General features: G+C 43.9%; 1 protein-coding gene across 1 annotated transcript in view; it reads right to left on the reverse strand.

The window, feature by feature from the left end:
- Nucleotides 1-16435, reverse strand: part of st8sia1 (ST8 alpha-N-acetyl-neuraminide alpha-2,8-sialyltransferase 1) — a gene marked incomplete at both ends in the record, with an annotated part of 29543 nt that overhangs the window by 12415 nt on the left and 693 nt on the right. The window contains one exon of the mRNA XM_084195031.1: nucleotides 15567-15711. Within this exon, the coding sequence (XP_084051157.1) occupies nucleotides 15567-15711 (145 nt within the window). The remainder of the gene's footprint in view (nucleotides 1-15566; nucleotides 15712-16435) is intronic.

The following is a 16435-nucleotide window of genomic DNA, read 5'->3' on the forward strand; positions in this document are numbered from 1 at the left end:
AGTAAGTAAGCGGCAGGTAGCTTAGTGGTTACGAGCGTTGTGCCAGTAACCAAAAGGTCGCTGGTTCTAAACCCTGAGCCGACTAGGTGAAAAATCTGTCAATGTGCCCTTGAGCAAGGCACTTAACCCTAATTGCTCCTGTAAGTCGCTTTGGATAAGAGCATCTGCTAAATGACTAAAAATTAAAAATTAAATAAAAATACAGGGTCAGTTCCAATACCATATTTACAATGTGCAGGGATACTGGAGTGATAGAGGCAGATTCTGTATGTATAGGGGTAAGGTGAATAGGCATCAGGATGTATGATAAACATAGTAGCAGCAGCGTAAATGAAGATTTTATGTGCGTGTGTGTAGAGTCTGTATAAATGTGTGTACATGCTATGTGTGTGTTGGTGTGCCAGTGTGTAGAGTCCTGTGAGTGTGCACTGAGACCAAATACACAAATTAAAATAAATACAAGGTCAACTCAGATAGTACATGTAGCCATTTTGTTAGCTATTTAGCAGTCCTATGGCTTGGGGGTAGAAGCTGTTCAGGAGCATGTTGGTGTCACACTTGATGCACCGGTACCGCTTGCCGTGCGGAAGCAGAGATAACAGTCTATGGCTTGGGTGGCTGGAGTCTTTAACGATTTTCCGGGCCTTCCTTTCACACCACCTGAGGGCAGTGTGGTGTGCAATTGAGATTGTGTCATCTATGGATCTGTTGGGGCGGGATGCAAAATTTGAGTAGTTCTAGGGTGTCTGGGACGATGGATTTGATGTGAGCCATAACCAGCCTTTCAAAGCACTTAATGATTACAGATGTGAGTGCTACAGGGCGGTAGTCATTGTGGCATGAAGCCTTAGAGTTTTTGGGAACAGGAATGATGGTAGTCATTTTAAAACGTGGGGATTACAGACTAGGACAAGGAGAGGTTGAAAATTACTGTGAATATGCCTGGCAGCTGATCTGCACATGCTCTGAGAATGCGCCCTGGAATACTGTCTGGCCCCACGGCCTTGCGAGTGTTGACCTGATTAAGGGTCTTGTTATTGTCGAAGCGTGCATAAAATGTGTTGAGTTAGTCTGGTAGAGAGGCATCATTGGGCAGATCACGGCTGGGTCTTCCTTTGTAATCTGTAATTCACTGTACAAGCGGCGAGCGTCAGATCCTGTGTAATATGATTCCACTTTATTCCTATATTGTCCTTTTGCTCATTTGATGACTCTGTGGAGGGGCTTACTGTCCTTGTTATTGTCCTCAGTCGTATCCTCAGGGTTGTCTGCCATGGCCCTGTGTGCGGTAGCCCTGTCCTTTAGTTTAGCGCCAACCTCTGTGTTAATCCAGGGCTTTTGATTGGGGAAGCAGCGAACCTTCACTGTGGGGACAACGTCGCCGATGCATTTCTTTATGAAGTCGGTGACGGAAGTGGTTAGCTCGTCGATGTTATCGGCGGAATCTCGGAACATATTCCAATCAGCGCTAGCAAAGCAGTCCTGTAGCATAATCTCTGATTCTGATGACCATTTCTCAATGGAGTGAGTCACGGGTACTTCCTGTTTGAGCTTCTACTTGTAAACAGGAAGCAAGAATACGGAGTCATGATCTTATTTGCCGAAAGGTGGACAAGGGAGGGCCTTGTATGCTTGCTTGTTGGTAACAGTGGTCTAGGACTCTTTCGCCCCTAGTGGCAAAGGAGACATGTTGATGGAAGTTGGGCGTCACGTGTCTTAATGACGCAGAATTAAAATCGCCGGCGACAAGGAAGGCAGCTTCCGGATGAAAGTTTTCCTGCTTGTTTATAGCCTCGTACAGTTCGTTAAGTGCCAGCTTGTTATATTTCTTGTCCTGAGGTGGAATGTATACAACAGTCACGATAACAGCTGAAAACTCTGTCGAGAGGTAGAAGGGTTGGCATTTGACCATCAGGTATTCCAAGACGGGTAAACAATGGGTCGAGAATACCACTGCATTCGAGTCAGAACATCATTTGTTGTTGATGAAGAGGCATACCCCTCCCCCTCTTGATTTCCCTGATTCTACTGTCCTGTCTGCTCGGTGAATGGAGAATCCATCGAGTTGTATAGCCATGGGGCGTATCTTGTCCAAAAGCCATGTTTCAGAAAAGCAGAGAATGTTGCAGTTACGAGAGTCCCGTTGGTAGCAAATCCGCGATCAGAGGTCATCCATCTTAGTATCAAGTGACTGGCCAATAGAATGGAGGGAGGGAATGGAGGTGGCCGGTTTTCTCTTCACCTTATTCTCACCAGGATTCTCTTGCCTCTGTAACGCCGGCATTTCCTCTTGAGTACCCCGACAATTGGGTCAGAATTACAGAAATTGGGGTAAGTAACTGCTGATCTGATGTTCAAAAGTTCTTGTCGGTTCTAAGAAATGATAACGGATACATTTAGTGAAAATAAAGTAAAAATAAACACCAAAAGAATCACAAAATAGCAAAGTTGGGTCGGAGCTCGCAAAACGGCAGCCATTCAGTATGGTGCCATCTTACGTTTATCCAGAAATCAAAGCCTTTACTAATGCCTCATTTTCTTTATGGAAAATGGTCAAAAAATGTATCTATGCCTTCATTTCCCAAAAATATAGATAGACTCTTAGCTTTAATTTGACACACAATTTGATATGCTCCTATGAACTTCACATGTTGGTGCTCATGGGTCCTTTTCGATGGAAATGCCCATATTCCATTTCAACAGGTGGATAGCAACATTTAGCAATAAATGACATACATCCTAAACTACAATCCTCTCACACGTTTACTCAATTACTCCTTTATTGAATTTGAAGACCTGCTTATGACAGGTCACAATGACCCAAATCCTCCTAAACACACAACAGAAATCAGTGCCAAGCCACTTCCTCTGAATGGTTAAGTAGATTACATGTGGAATGTACCTCCTGCAACAAAGACAAATAGGCTATAGCATGTTATAAATGTTGACTACTTTCCGAAAAAAGTATAAAACACTAAATGTCTGCTCACGGTTTGCTACAGGACATTCACTTATTTTACATTGCTATAATATTTTGACCAGCTCTTGTGCTAAGTTACATTTGGATGCATGCAAAGTAAATAACTAAATGCACTTTATACATTTATCGGAATGTTGGATCAAATACGTATTTAGAATGTAGTAGGAATGTGAGCTAAAAGTCCTGGGAATGTTCCCAGACGGCTAGTTGGGTACTCTCTTTTCAACCCCCATTACAGGCCGACCATAAGGGCCTAAGTATGGCCAGTGTTGGCCAGTGAATGGGGTGTCTATGGGTGCCTCTTGAGGCAAATCCTCTCTATTCGTTTGGCCTGTTGCTGTGAGTCTGGGCCCTGCTTGAGCCGGTGCCAGCAATGAACAGAGAGTCCTGAGAGAAACAAATGCTCTCATTATTCCCTTTGGAGTGGAGGACTGGACCCCCTCCTCCCCCCCCCCCCCCCCCCCCCCCCCCTCCCTCTGCTCCTCCCCCCCCCCCCCCCCCCTCTCCTCCACCTGCTCCCCCCCCCCCTCCTCCTCCTCCTCCCCCCCTCCTCCTCCTCCTCCCCTGCTCCTCCTCCTCCCCCTGCTCCCCCCCCCCCTCCAGAATTTAACGTCTCTCTCTCTTTCTCTCTCTCTCGCTCTCTCTCTCTCTCGCTCTCACTCTCTCACTCTCTCGCTCTGTGTTTCCCCCAGGGTTTCTGGTGAACCATGAAAGGGGCTGAGCCAGCTAGAGGAGAACAATGGCCAGCTCACAGTTCTGGGAACATATCACTCCATATCATTGTAACACATGTGATCCAAACATTAATTATATTTTGGTGGATTGATGATATCTCACTGAGAGAAGTATTATGAGAAGAGAGTAGGTTGAATTAAGGGAGATATACCACGCGCCTAAACCCAGGCCAAAAACCCAGGCCAAAAACCCAGACAAAAACACGGGCCAACACACGGACCAACACACGGACCAACACACGGACCAACACACGGACCAACACACGGACCAACACACGGACCAAAACGTATTTTTAAACCAGGCTATACTTTAAAAAACATTAGATTTTTAACCAGACCAATGAGAGAGGAGGAGATTGAGGATGATGACCACCAATGACCACCAATGAGATCACAGCCTAGAAGCCTCTCTATGTGATCAAAGCTAACAAAGCTTCTCAATTAATCAGCTCCTGAATGACACATTCCTCCAAAGGACGGCGATGCCAGGCGATGCAAGGCGATGCCAGATGATGCCAACGCTTCACTGTGTGGTCAGAAGGGCTCTGTTTTGCTGTGCCCATGAGCTTGGTAGCACTGCCAGTTCTGGTCAGGCATGGTTGGTGCTCTATGCCAAGGCCTGCAATCAGTAGTAGTTAGCCCTACTCAGGACGGCCCAAGTGTGTGTGTGTGTCCGTGTCGAAAGAGAGAGAGAGAGAGAGAATAGAGAGAGAATAGAGAGAGAGAGAGAGAGAGAGAGAGGAGAGAGAGAGAGACAGAGGAGAGAGAGAGAGAGAGGCTGTGGATGGGGAGAGCGACAGGGAGAGAAGAAGAGGGAGAGAAAGTGAAAGAGAGAGAAAGTGAGAAAGAGAGCAAGAGATTATTGTTAAGCAGAGAGGCTGAGTCTATAAAATTCATCCACAGTGAAGAAGTAGACAAATAGAGTATGACTACTTGAGTGTGAATGAGTTAGTGTGTGAGTGAGTGTGTGAGTGCCTCCTCTTCCCAGCTTCAGGCTCTATTTTTGTCAGGCAGTGGTTATACAGTACTGTCTAGAGCTGTCCTTGTGTGTAATGTGTGTGGGTAGCCACTAGTGGTTAGGACCAGGGAGGATAGGGTACACAAGCACACACTTGACACACACTCACTCACATGCTCTGCAAACATGCTCTGCAAACACAGCACACAGATCTCACAGGACCTTGGTCGTTGAAACACACACGCGCACAGTGACACAAACACACACACACTCTCTCTATCCCTCTCTCTCTCTACGTCAAGTTAAGATGTTTTCTGTAGTGTCTATGCCTCAGTCATAAACAGGTCCATTAGATGGTGTCAAGGAAACCTTTACTAGTAGGGAGACAGACAGACAGACAGACAGACAGACAGACAGACAGACAGACAGACAGACAGACAGACAGACAGACAGACAGACAGACAGACAGACAGACAGACAGACAGACAGACAGACAGAGACACACACACACACACACACACACACACACACACACACACACACACACACACACACACACACAACAAAATATGATTTGCCTCAGTAATACGGCGGTGAGGCTCAGCTAGGTGTCTCTCTCCATCTGGACAGTGAGGTGTGAAACCAGAACTATCTGAGGGCAGCAGCAGCCACATCTCTACCATGACCGTTAGAATAACATACCCACTGGCCAAAAATTGGTTGCATCAACATTGTTTCCACGTCATTTCAATAAAAAATGTTTTATCTCATGATGTTCAATAAACGTGGAAACATTTTGGGATTTGCAAAAAGTCATCAACGTAAGGCATTTCATTTTTTTCCCACCCAACTTATTATTATTATTGTTCAGAGGGGGTCACAGATACAAAAACAATCAACGAAATGCATACAAAGATAACCCAGACCCATCCCCCCCCAGTCCCCATCCACCCGCCCACATCCTACCTCCTCATCCGGAAACCATGTTTCCCACCCTGCCTAGCCCCACTCCCCACCTCCCCGACCCGAAGAAAGCATGCCTCCCACCCCTTTGCATCCCACCCAGCAACCGAGGTTGCTTATCAGTCCCCCTCTCACCCATCTCCCCTTACATTCCTCCCAATCCATGCCGCCCTCCCCCACAACGACCAGAGACCCAGCACCCCGTACCACTAAACCCAATGACATGGTGAATTTTTTGGTTGATTTCATGTTGAATTCACATTAGTTGACATCTCAACCAAATGTAAATCAAAACTAGACGTTGAAATGACGTCCGTGCCCAGTGGGTAGCCATGGAGGAAGAGAGAAACGAGGGAATCAGCAGAGCTCAATCAGGAGTGTGTGGGGTGGAGACAAAGAGAGAAAAATTGTTTTTTTCCCTCCTTCCTCTCCTCTTCTGTCTGTGGACATGTGTAGCTAACGAACCATGAGCTTATGGCACACATTACACACACACTTCACCTCCCCCATCTCTGATACACTGTTTTAACACGCCTCTTTTACACTCTTAGAAAAAAAAAGGTGCTATCTAAAACCTAAAAGGGTTATTCGTCTGTCCCCATAGGGAGAAGCCTTTGAAGAACCCTTTTTGGTTCCATGTACAGTGAGGGAAAAAAGTATTTGATCCCCTGCTGATTTTGTAAGTTTGCCCACTGACAAAGAAATGATCAGTCTATAATTTTAATGATAGGTTTATTTGAACAGTGAGAGACAGAATAACAACAAAAAAATGCAGAAAAATGCATGTCAATAATGTTATAAATTGATTTGCATTTTAATGAGGGAAATAAGTATTTGACCCCCTCTCAATCAGAAAGATTTCTGGCTCCCAGGTGTTTTTTATACAGGTAACGAGCTGAGATTAGGAGCACACTCTTAAAGGGAGTGCTCCTAATCTCAGCTTGTTACCTGTATAAAAGACACTTGTCCACAGAAGCAATCAATCAATCAGATTCCAAACTCTCCACCATGGCCAAGACCAAAGAGCTCTCCAAGGATGTCAGGGACAAGATTGTAGACCTACACAAGGCTGGAATGGGCTACAAGACCATCGCCAAGCAGCTTGGTGAGAAGGTGACAACAGTTGGTGCGATTATTCGCAAATGGAAGAAACACAAAAGAACTGTCAATCTCCCTCGGCCTGGGGCTCCATGTAAGATCTCACCTCGTGGAGTTGGTCATGGTCAATGGTCATGAGAACGGTAAGGAATCAGCCCAGAACTACACGGGAGGATCTTGTCAATGATCTCAAGGCAGCTGTGACCATAGTCACCAAGAAAACAATTGGTAACACACTACGCCATGAAGGACTGAAATCCTGCAGCGCCCGCAAGGTCCCCCTGCTCAAGAAAGCACATATACATGCCCGTCTGAAGTTTGCCAATGAACATCTGAATGATTCAGAGGAGAACTGGGTGAAAGTGTTGTGGTCAGATGAGACCAAAATTGAGCTCTTTGGCATCAACTCAACTCGCCGTGTTTGGAAGAGGAGGAATGCTGCCTATGACCCCAAGAACACCATCCCCACCGTCAAACATGGAGGTGGAAACATTATACTTTGGGGGTGTTTTTCTGCTAAGGGGACAGGACAACTTCACTGCATCAAAGGGACGATGGACGGGGCCATGTACCATCAAATCTTGGGTGAGAACCTCCTTCCCTCAGCCAGGGCATTGAAAATGGGTCGTGGATGGGTATTCCAGCATGACAATGACCCAAAACACACGGCCAAGGCAACAAAGGAGTGGCTCAAGAAGAAGCACATTAAGGTCCTGGAGTGGCCTAGCCAGTCTCCAGACCTTAATCCCATAGAAAATCTGTGGAGGGAGCTGAAGGTTCGAGTTGCCAAACGTCAGCCTCGAAACCTTAATGACTTGGAGAAGATCTGCAAAGAGGAGTGGGACAAAATCCCTCCTGAGATGTGTGCAAACCTGGTGGCCAACTACAAGAAATGTCTGACCTCTGTGATTGCCAACAAGGGTTTTGCCACCAAGTACTAAGTCATGTTTTGCAGAGGGGTCAAATACTTATTTCCCTCATTAAAATGCAAATCAATTTATAACATTTTTGACATGCGTTATTCTGGATTTTTGTTGTTGTTATTCTGTCTCTCACTGTTCAAATAAACCTACCATTAAAATTATAGACTGATCATTTCTTTGTCAGTGGGCAAACGTACAAAATCAGCAGGGGATCAAATACATTTTTCCCTCACTGTAGAACCCTTTTCGCAGACGGTTCTACATGGAACCCAAAAGGGTTCTCCTACGGGGACTGCTGAAGAGTGTAGCATTGAATCACATGAATGTACAGTATGTATATATGTAATGAATGAATATCTTAGGCTGTAGATTGTTGTTTTTCTGGTAATGTGTTTTTGGTTATGTAGCTAAAATGCTGCCGTTTCTCTCTCTCTCCCTCTCTGAAGTGGCATTTTTTTCCCTATTCCTCCTCATCTTCTCCCACTCAAAATACAGCGCACACACATACAATCACACACGACGCACGCCACATACACATCCAGACACTCACCTTAACCTACACACACACACACACCTAAACCCCCCTCTACAGATACACACACACAAAGAAACACACACTGTCCCTACCTAGAATAACAACAGCAGTTGTCTTCTCACACTAGTGTTTTCTCAGGGCTAGGTAGTAGTGAGCTACCAGGCCACGCATCAATGGTCCTGGGGGACTGGGACTCACAGTAGCTATTTCCATCTCTTCTTTAAACCATTAACACCTGCAACTGAAGCCCTACTGATTTCAACTGAAGCCAAGAGTTTGCGGAATTGGCCAGATGTAGTAACCAGATAAATACTGCATGTTCTGCTCTGAGTAACAAAGGATGGTCTGTTGTTAATAACCAGAGAGATGGAATGAAAGAGAAAGGGTCCAACATTTCTTTCATTATTACTTTCAATGTTCTGTTTAGAACACACACGTGCACCCACACACACACACACACACACTCACACACACACACACACACCACCTGGCAGACAACATGTAGGCCTATACAGCTGAATGGATATATCTGATGAGTCCCACAATTTGACAAGCCATCTGTGTTTTTCCCCACATTATGAGGACTGAATATCTCTGGCTATCTGATCCGATCTCCGATGAGGTTGTTATGTCCTCCTTTATGTTCCCTCTTTCATGATAAAGTGGGATCCATCTCAAATCCCACAGCTTGCATTCAGGGTGTCATATTCACATGTTCCCCGGGGCTAGTGACCTAGGACAAATCATTTCCCATCTATTCCCTACTGTAGTCTCTGAGTGGATGACGCATCTTTAAGTTCCCTATACCCTTCTGGGTCATTTAGGGGCTATCGCAATCATCTAAAATAGATTCCTCTACCGTGTCTCCTCTCCTTCAACTAAACAGATTTTCACCTCTCGAGTCCTTTCAGACCAGTGCAGATTGAAGGAGAGGAGATAAGGAGAGGAAACCACTTTAGACTATTGACATTCTCCCTTGATGTGATGGGTGGTTTACTGTTACACAAGGTTGATGACCTTGAATAAAGCCTGTGTGTCTATGTACGCTGACGACTCAACAGTATACACGTCAGCTACGACAGTAAAATAATTAACTGACACCCTTAACATAGAGCTCCAGTCAGTTTTAGAATGGGTAACTAGCGATAGGCTGGTGCTAAATATCTCAAATACTGTAGGACCTGAGCAAGTTGAAGAGACTAAACTGCTGGGTGTAACCCTAGAAGGCAAGCTGTCATGGTCAAAGCATATACAGTGCATTCGGAAAGTATTCAGACCCCTTGACTTTTTCCACATTTTGTTACTTTACAGCCTTATTCTAAAATTGATTAAATAAATAAAAATCCTAAAATCTACACACAATACCCCATAATGACAAAGCAAAAACTGGATTTTAGACATTTTTGCAAATTTATTTAAAAAAAAAACATAAATACCTTATTTACATAAGTATTCAACCCTTTGCTATGAGACTTGAAATTGAGCTCAGGTGCATCCTGTTTCCATTGATCATCCTTGAGATGTTTCTACAACTTGATTGGAGTCCACCTTTGGTAAATTCAATTGATTGGACATAATTTGGAAAGGCACACACCTGTCTATATAAGGTCCCACAGTTGACAGTGCATGTCAGAGCAAAAACCAAGCCATGATTGTCGAAGGAATTGTCCGTAGAGCTCCGAGACAGGATTGTGTCGAGGCACAGATCTGGGGAATTGTACCAAAAAATGTCTGCAGCATTGAAGGTCCCCAAGAACACAGTGGCCTCCATCATTCTTAAATGGGAGAAGATTGGAACCACCAAGAATAGAGCTGGCCGCCTGGCCAAACTGAGCAATTGGGGGAGAAGGGCCTTGGTCAGGGAGGAGACCAAGAACCCGATGGTCACTCTGACATAGCTCCAGAGTTCATCTGTGGAGATAGGAGAACCTTCCAGAAGGACAACCATCTCTGCAGCACTCCACCAATCAGGCCTTTATGGTAGGGTGGCCAGACGGAAGCCACTCCTCAGTAAAAGGCACATGACAGCCCGCTTGGAGTTTGCCAAAAGGCACCTAAAGACTCTCAGACCATGAGAAACAAGATTCTCTGGTCTGATGAAACAAAGATTGAACTCTTTGGCCTGAATGCCAAGCGTCACGTCTGGAGGAAACCTGGCACCATCCCTACAGTTAAACATGGTGGTGGTAGCATCATGCTGTGGGGATGTTTTTCAGCGGCAGGGACTGGGAGACTAGTCAGGATCAAGGGAAAGATGAGAGATCCTTGATGAAAACCTGCTCCAGAGCGCTCAGGACCTCAGACTGGGGCGAAGGTTTACCTTCTAATAGGACAACAACCCTAAGCACACAGCCAAGACAACGCAGGAGTGGCTTCGGGACAAGTCTCTGAATATGCTTGAGTGGCCCAGCCAGAGCCTGGACTTGAACCCGATCTAACATCTCTGGAGAGACCTGAAAATAGCTGTGCAGGGACGCTCCCCATCCAACCTGACAGAGCTTGAGAGGATCTGCAGAGAAGAATGGGAGAAACTCCCCAAATACAGGTGTGCCAAGCTTGTAGCATCATACCCAAGAAGACTTGAGGCTGTAATCGCTGCCAAAGGTGCTTCAACAAAGTACTGAGTAAAGGGTCTGAATACTTATGTAAATGTAATATTTCAGTTTTTTTTATTTAATCAATTTGCAAAAATTTCGAAAAACCTGTTTTTGCTTTGTCATTATGGGGTATTGTTTGTAGATTGATGAGGGACATTTTTTTTTTTTATAAGGCTGTAACATAACAACATGTGGAAAAAGTCAAGGGGTCTTAATACTTTCCGAATGCTAAAATGAGAATAGGTCTGTCCATGATAAGACGTTGCTTTGCTTTCTTGATAGCTCAGTCGCCCAGACAGGTCCTACAAGCCCTAGTTTTGTCGCACCTGGACTACTTTTTATTTATTTTAATTGAACCTTTATTTAACTAGGCAAGTCAAATAAGAACAAATTCTTATTTACAATGACGGCCTCCCATGAGGCAAAAGGCCTCCTGCGGGGACTACTGCCCAGTTCTGTGGTCATGTGCGGCGAAGAGGGACGTAAGTAAATTGCAGTTGGTCCAGAACAGAGCAGCACGTATTGCACTTAGATGTACACAGAGAGCGAATGTCAGTATCATGCATGTCAATCTCTCCTGGCTCAAAGTTGAGGAGAGATTGACTGCATCACTATTGGTCTTTGTGCAAAATGTTGATGTGTTGAAGGTACCGAACTGTCTGTTCAAGCAGTTGTCACACAGTTCGGACACTCAACGGTACCACACAAGACATGCAATCAGAGGTCTCTTCACAGTCCCCATGTCCAGTACAGAGGCTGGGAAATACAGTATTAAATAGATCCATGAATACATGGAACTCCCTGCCACCCCAGGTAACTCACGCTAGCAATAAAACCAGATTAAAAGACCAGATAAAAGAACACTTTACGGCACAACAGGGACTGTGAAGAGACAGAGATTTTGATATATTTTGTATTGTATTATGTATTGTATTATGTAGGAACGGCTTATAGGGCAGGTGCCATCTCCTGTTTCTGAAGCGTGAGGCAGAAACAGGAGATTATGTAGTATTATGTGGTATTATGTAGTATTGTGTATGTTATTATTTTTGGCATTTTATTTGGTGTGTTTTGTTTGGACCCCAGGTAGAGTTATTCATTTTATTTATTTATTGTGACTTGCAGGTCTGATGTGGCCCATGAGGCAGGATTCTCAGATCACAATGTGGAGGAGAACTAGGCCATAACTAAAGGCCTTCTGAAGCGTATGGTATGTGGTCATAAAGGGTTAACTTTTAATTATTTTTTATTTTTTATTAGGATCCCCAATTAAAAAGTCCTAATAAATAAATAAAATACAATAAATAATAATAGGGGATCCTAATATATAAATAAATAATAATTAAAAGTAAACCCTTTATGACCACTTACTATACATGTCATAAGGCCTTTAGTTATGGCCTAGTTATCCTCAGCCTTTAGTTATGGCCTAGTTATCCTCAGGCTTTAGTTATGGCCTAGTTATCCTCAGTCTTTAGTTATGGTCTAGTTATCCTCAGGCTTTAGTAATGGCCTAGTTATCCTCAGTCTTTAGTTATGGTCTAGTTATCCACAGCCTTTAGTTATGGCCTAGTTATCCACAGCCTTTAGTTATGGTCTAGTTATCCTCAGGCTTTAGTTATGGCCTAGTTATCCTCAGTCTTTAGTTATGGCCTAGTTATCCTCAGTCTTTAGTTATGGTCTAGTTATCCTCAGTCTTTAGTTATGGCCTAGTTATCCTCAGTCTTTAGTTATGGCCTAGTTATCCTCAGTCTTTAGTTATGGCCTAGTTATCCTCAGTCTTTAGTTATGGTCTAGTTATCCTCAGGCTTTAGTTATGGTCTAGTTATCCTCAGGCTTTAGTTATGGCCTAGTTATCCTCAGGCTTTAGTTATGGTCTAGTTATCCTCAGTCTTTAGTTATGGTCTAGTTATCCTCAGGCTTTAGTAATGGCCTAGTTATCCTCAGTCTTTAGTTATGGTCTAGTTATCCACAGCCTTTAGTTATGGCCTAGTTATCCTCAGTCTTTAGTTATGGTCTAGTTATCCTCAGGCTTTAGTTATGGCCTAGTTGGGTTATTGGTAAGCATTCAAATAAGCTGCCTCAATATTTGCCATAGGTGGTAATATCTCTGTAGGAGCTGATCTGTCATTAGTATTGTGAAAAAATTATAATGTTAAGGAAAGATTTGAATGGAGAAAGATGATCCAAGAGCAGCGCTCCCTTTATTTCGATCTTATCAGTATCGATCGACACATGCTCCAACGACGCACTTAGCGACCGTTCTCCCTGAGTGGTGTTTTAGGAAATGCATGTTACATCTTTGGCCGTTGTAGGAAAGATGCATCGTTAAAACACTCGTAAGCCATCGCTATCGGGAAACCGGGCACTTTTCAGTTGTGCTGAAATATAGGTAAGGTGACAGACATTCCTAACACTGATCTGAATAAAAGGCATTGAAAGTCACATAAATTTCTAATGACTAGATGCACTCTAAACAGGCCTATGGGAAAGTAAACGCTAGTGGTTCAAATCTGAACACTAAGGAGATATACAGTGGGGAAAATAAGTATTTAGTCAGCCACCAATTGTGCAAGTTCTCCCACTTAAAAAGATGAGAGAGGCCTGTAATTTTCATCATAGGTACACGTCAACTATGACAGACAAATTGAGAAAAAAAATCCAGAAAATCACATTGTAGGATTTTTAATGAATTTATTTGCAAATTATGGTGGAAAATAAGTATTTGGTCACCTACAAACAAGCAAGATTTCTGGCTCTCACAGCTCCTCTGTCCTCCACTCGTTACCTGTATTAATGGCACCTGTTTGAACTTGTTAACAGTATAAAAGACACCTGTCCACAACCTCAAACAGTCACACTCCAAACTCCACTATGGCCAAGACCAAAGAGCTGTCAAAGGACACCAGAAACAAAATTGTAGACCTGCACCAGGCTGGGAACACTGAATCTGCAATAGGTAAGCAGCTTGGTTTGAAGAAATCAACTGTGGGAGCAATTATTAGGAAATGGAAGACATACAAGACCACTGATAATCTCCCTCGATCTGGGACTCCACGCAAGATCTCACCCCGTGGGGTCAAAATGATCACAAGAACGGTGAGCAAAAATCCCAGAACCACACAGGGGGACCTAGTGAATGACCTGCAGAGAGCTGGGACCAAAGTAACAAAGCCTACCATCAGTAACACACTATGCCGCCAGGGACTCAAATCCTGCAGTGCCAGACGTGTCCCCCTGCTTAAGCCAGTACATGTCCAGGCCCGTCTGAAGTTTGCTAGAGTGCATTTGGATGATCCAGAAGAGGATTGGGAGAATGTCATATGGTCAGATGAAACCAAAATATAACTTTTTGGTAAAAAATCTACTCGTCGTGTTTGGAGGACAAAGAATGCTGAGTTGCATCCAAAGAACACTATACCTACTGTGAAGCATGGGGGTGGAAACATCATGCTTTGGGGCTGTTTTTCTGCAAAGGGACCAGGACGACTGATCCGTGTAAAGGAAAGAATGAATGGGGCCATGTATCGTGAGATTTTGAGTGAAAACCTCCTTCCATCAGCAAGGGCATTGAAGATGAAACGTGGCTGGGTCTTTCAGCATGTCAATGATCCCAAACACACCGCACGGGCAACGAAGGAGTGGCTTCGTAAGAAGCATTTCAAGGTCCTGGAGTGGCCATGCCAGTCTCCAGATCTCAACCCCATAGAACATCTTTGGAGGGAGTTGAAAGTCTGTGTTGCCCAGCGACAGCCCCAAAACATCACTGCTCTAGAGGAGATCTGCATGGAGGAATGGGCCAAAATACCAGCAACAGTGTGTGAAAACCTTGTGAAGACTTACAGAAAACGTTTGACCTGTGTCATTGCCAACAAAGGGTATATAACAAAGTATTGAGAAACTTTTGTTATTGACCAAATACTTATTTTCCACCATAATTTGCAAATAAATTCATAAAAAATCCTACAATGTGATTTTCTGGATTTTTTTCCCTCATTTTGTCTGTCATAGTTGACGTGTACCTATGATGAAAATTACAGGCCTCTCTCATCTTTTTAAGTGGGAGAACTTGCACAATTGGTGGCTGACTAAATACTTTTTTTCCCCACTGTAGGTGTTCTCCTGGTTGGAAACAGACTGGAAAAAGCTGACTGTCATGTTTAATCTTGCATTCTAAATGCCTGTGTTTAAGATGAAAACATTTATTGGCAAATCTAAATGCCTTATGGTTAAGTTTTAAACACTGACATTTAGTTTATAACCGTGTTATATGTTTTATGGTTTTACAGTGTATGTGGCAAAGGTTAAACTCATTTCTCAGTTCAAAGTGTATATTGTTCAGTTACTGTTTTAGTGAGATGTTAATGATGTTCTTATCATGGAGACGGTGTGAAAAAGGTGATAGCGTGGGGCGATCACAGTTGATCGTGGGTGAAAGGGAAGCTGGTGAGATATATTTGTTACATATATTCATGGCTCGTCATTGTGAAGCAAGTTTACCCTTAGCACAGACTGTGGATGGTGTGTTTTCCTTGGAGTCAGGGGGTGTGGAGTTCAATACCACACATGGACAACCCCCAAAATTCTCTACACTACCATCATTGACCATGCAAGTGTGGTCACACACACAAACACATACAAACAAACAAACAAACACACACACACACACACACACACACACACACACAAATATATCGTTGTGTGTTTAGGTGTGTTAGAGTTGGGCTGGAACAAAAGCCAGTACACTGCTGGCCTCCATGACCAGAGTAGAGGCCTACCTGCACAAAGAGAGAGTAGGTCTCATTGTTGACCGTGTGTGAGTGGTAGAACTCTCCATCGTACCACAGGACCTTCCCCATAGGTGAATTCTGCTTGGTCACCGCAAACATCCTCCTCGGGTCACAGCATTCTGAAAGCAGCTTCCTGTAACGAGAGAGGGAGTAGGATGACGTTGTGTCTCGACACTGATCTAATGTCAGTTTAGGGTGTCATCACTTATGCGTGAGGTTAGGATTTGGGGAGGGTAAGCTGATCCTAGATCTGTGGTAAATATGGAAAACCTTTACCCCTGAGCTATAAATAGACAGTCAGAATGAGAAGAGAATTTGTCATTGTGTGTATAGCATGGGTGAAACTCAGACACAGTGTATAAATTGAGACAGTCTCTTTATCTGAATTATAGTTACCAGTCTGGGACTCTGGGCCACATGTCATTTGAGCATTCTCTATTGATGAAATAAACACTCATTGCAGAGTCCGCACCATCAACTATAACTCAGATCAAGAGACAACTGTCTCAATTGATACACTGTGTCCAAGTGTCATGCATGCTATTTTCACACAATGACACATTCATACATGGTTCATACATCCTGTCTGCATCGACAGTAGGCCTACTATGGGGAAGCCTGAGTAGTGTAAATGCATTTGGAATCAATTAGGAGGCGGCGCAGATCTGATAAAAAATATAATATTCAATCCAACTGTCAATGGGCGAATTTGAAGCAAATGTGGAAATGGTAAATGGTAAATGGCGAAAGGCTGGTTGTTGGTGGTTGCCTTGTCCTAGATTCAGCACCACCAATACACTTGCATTTCTGTTTTTCCATGGACACACACAGCTTCGGTGGCGAGGTAACCTTTTCAA

Source organism: Coregonus lavaretus, assembly GCF_964263955.1.
Source record: "Coregonus lavaretus genome assembly, contig: HAP1_SCAFFOLD_974, whole genome shotgun sequence".
Taxonomy (NCBI): Eukaryota; Metazoa; Chordata; class Actinopteri; order Salmoniformes; family Salmonidae; genus Coregonus; species Coregonus lavaretus.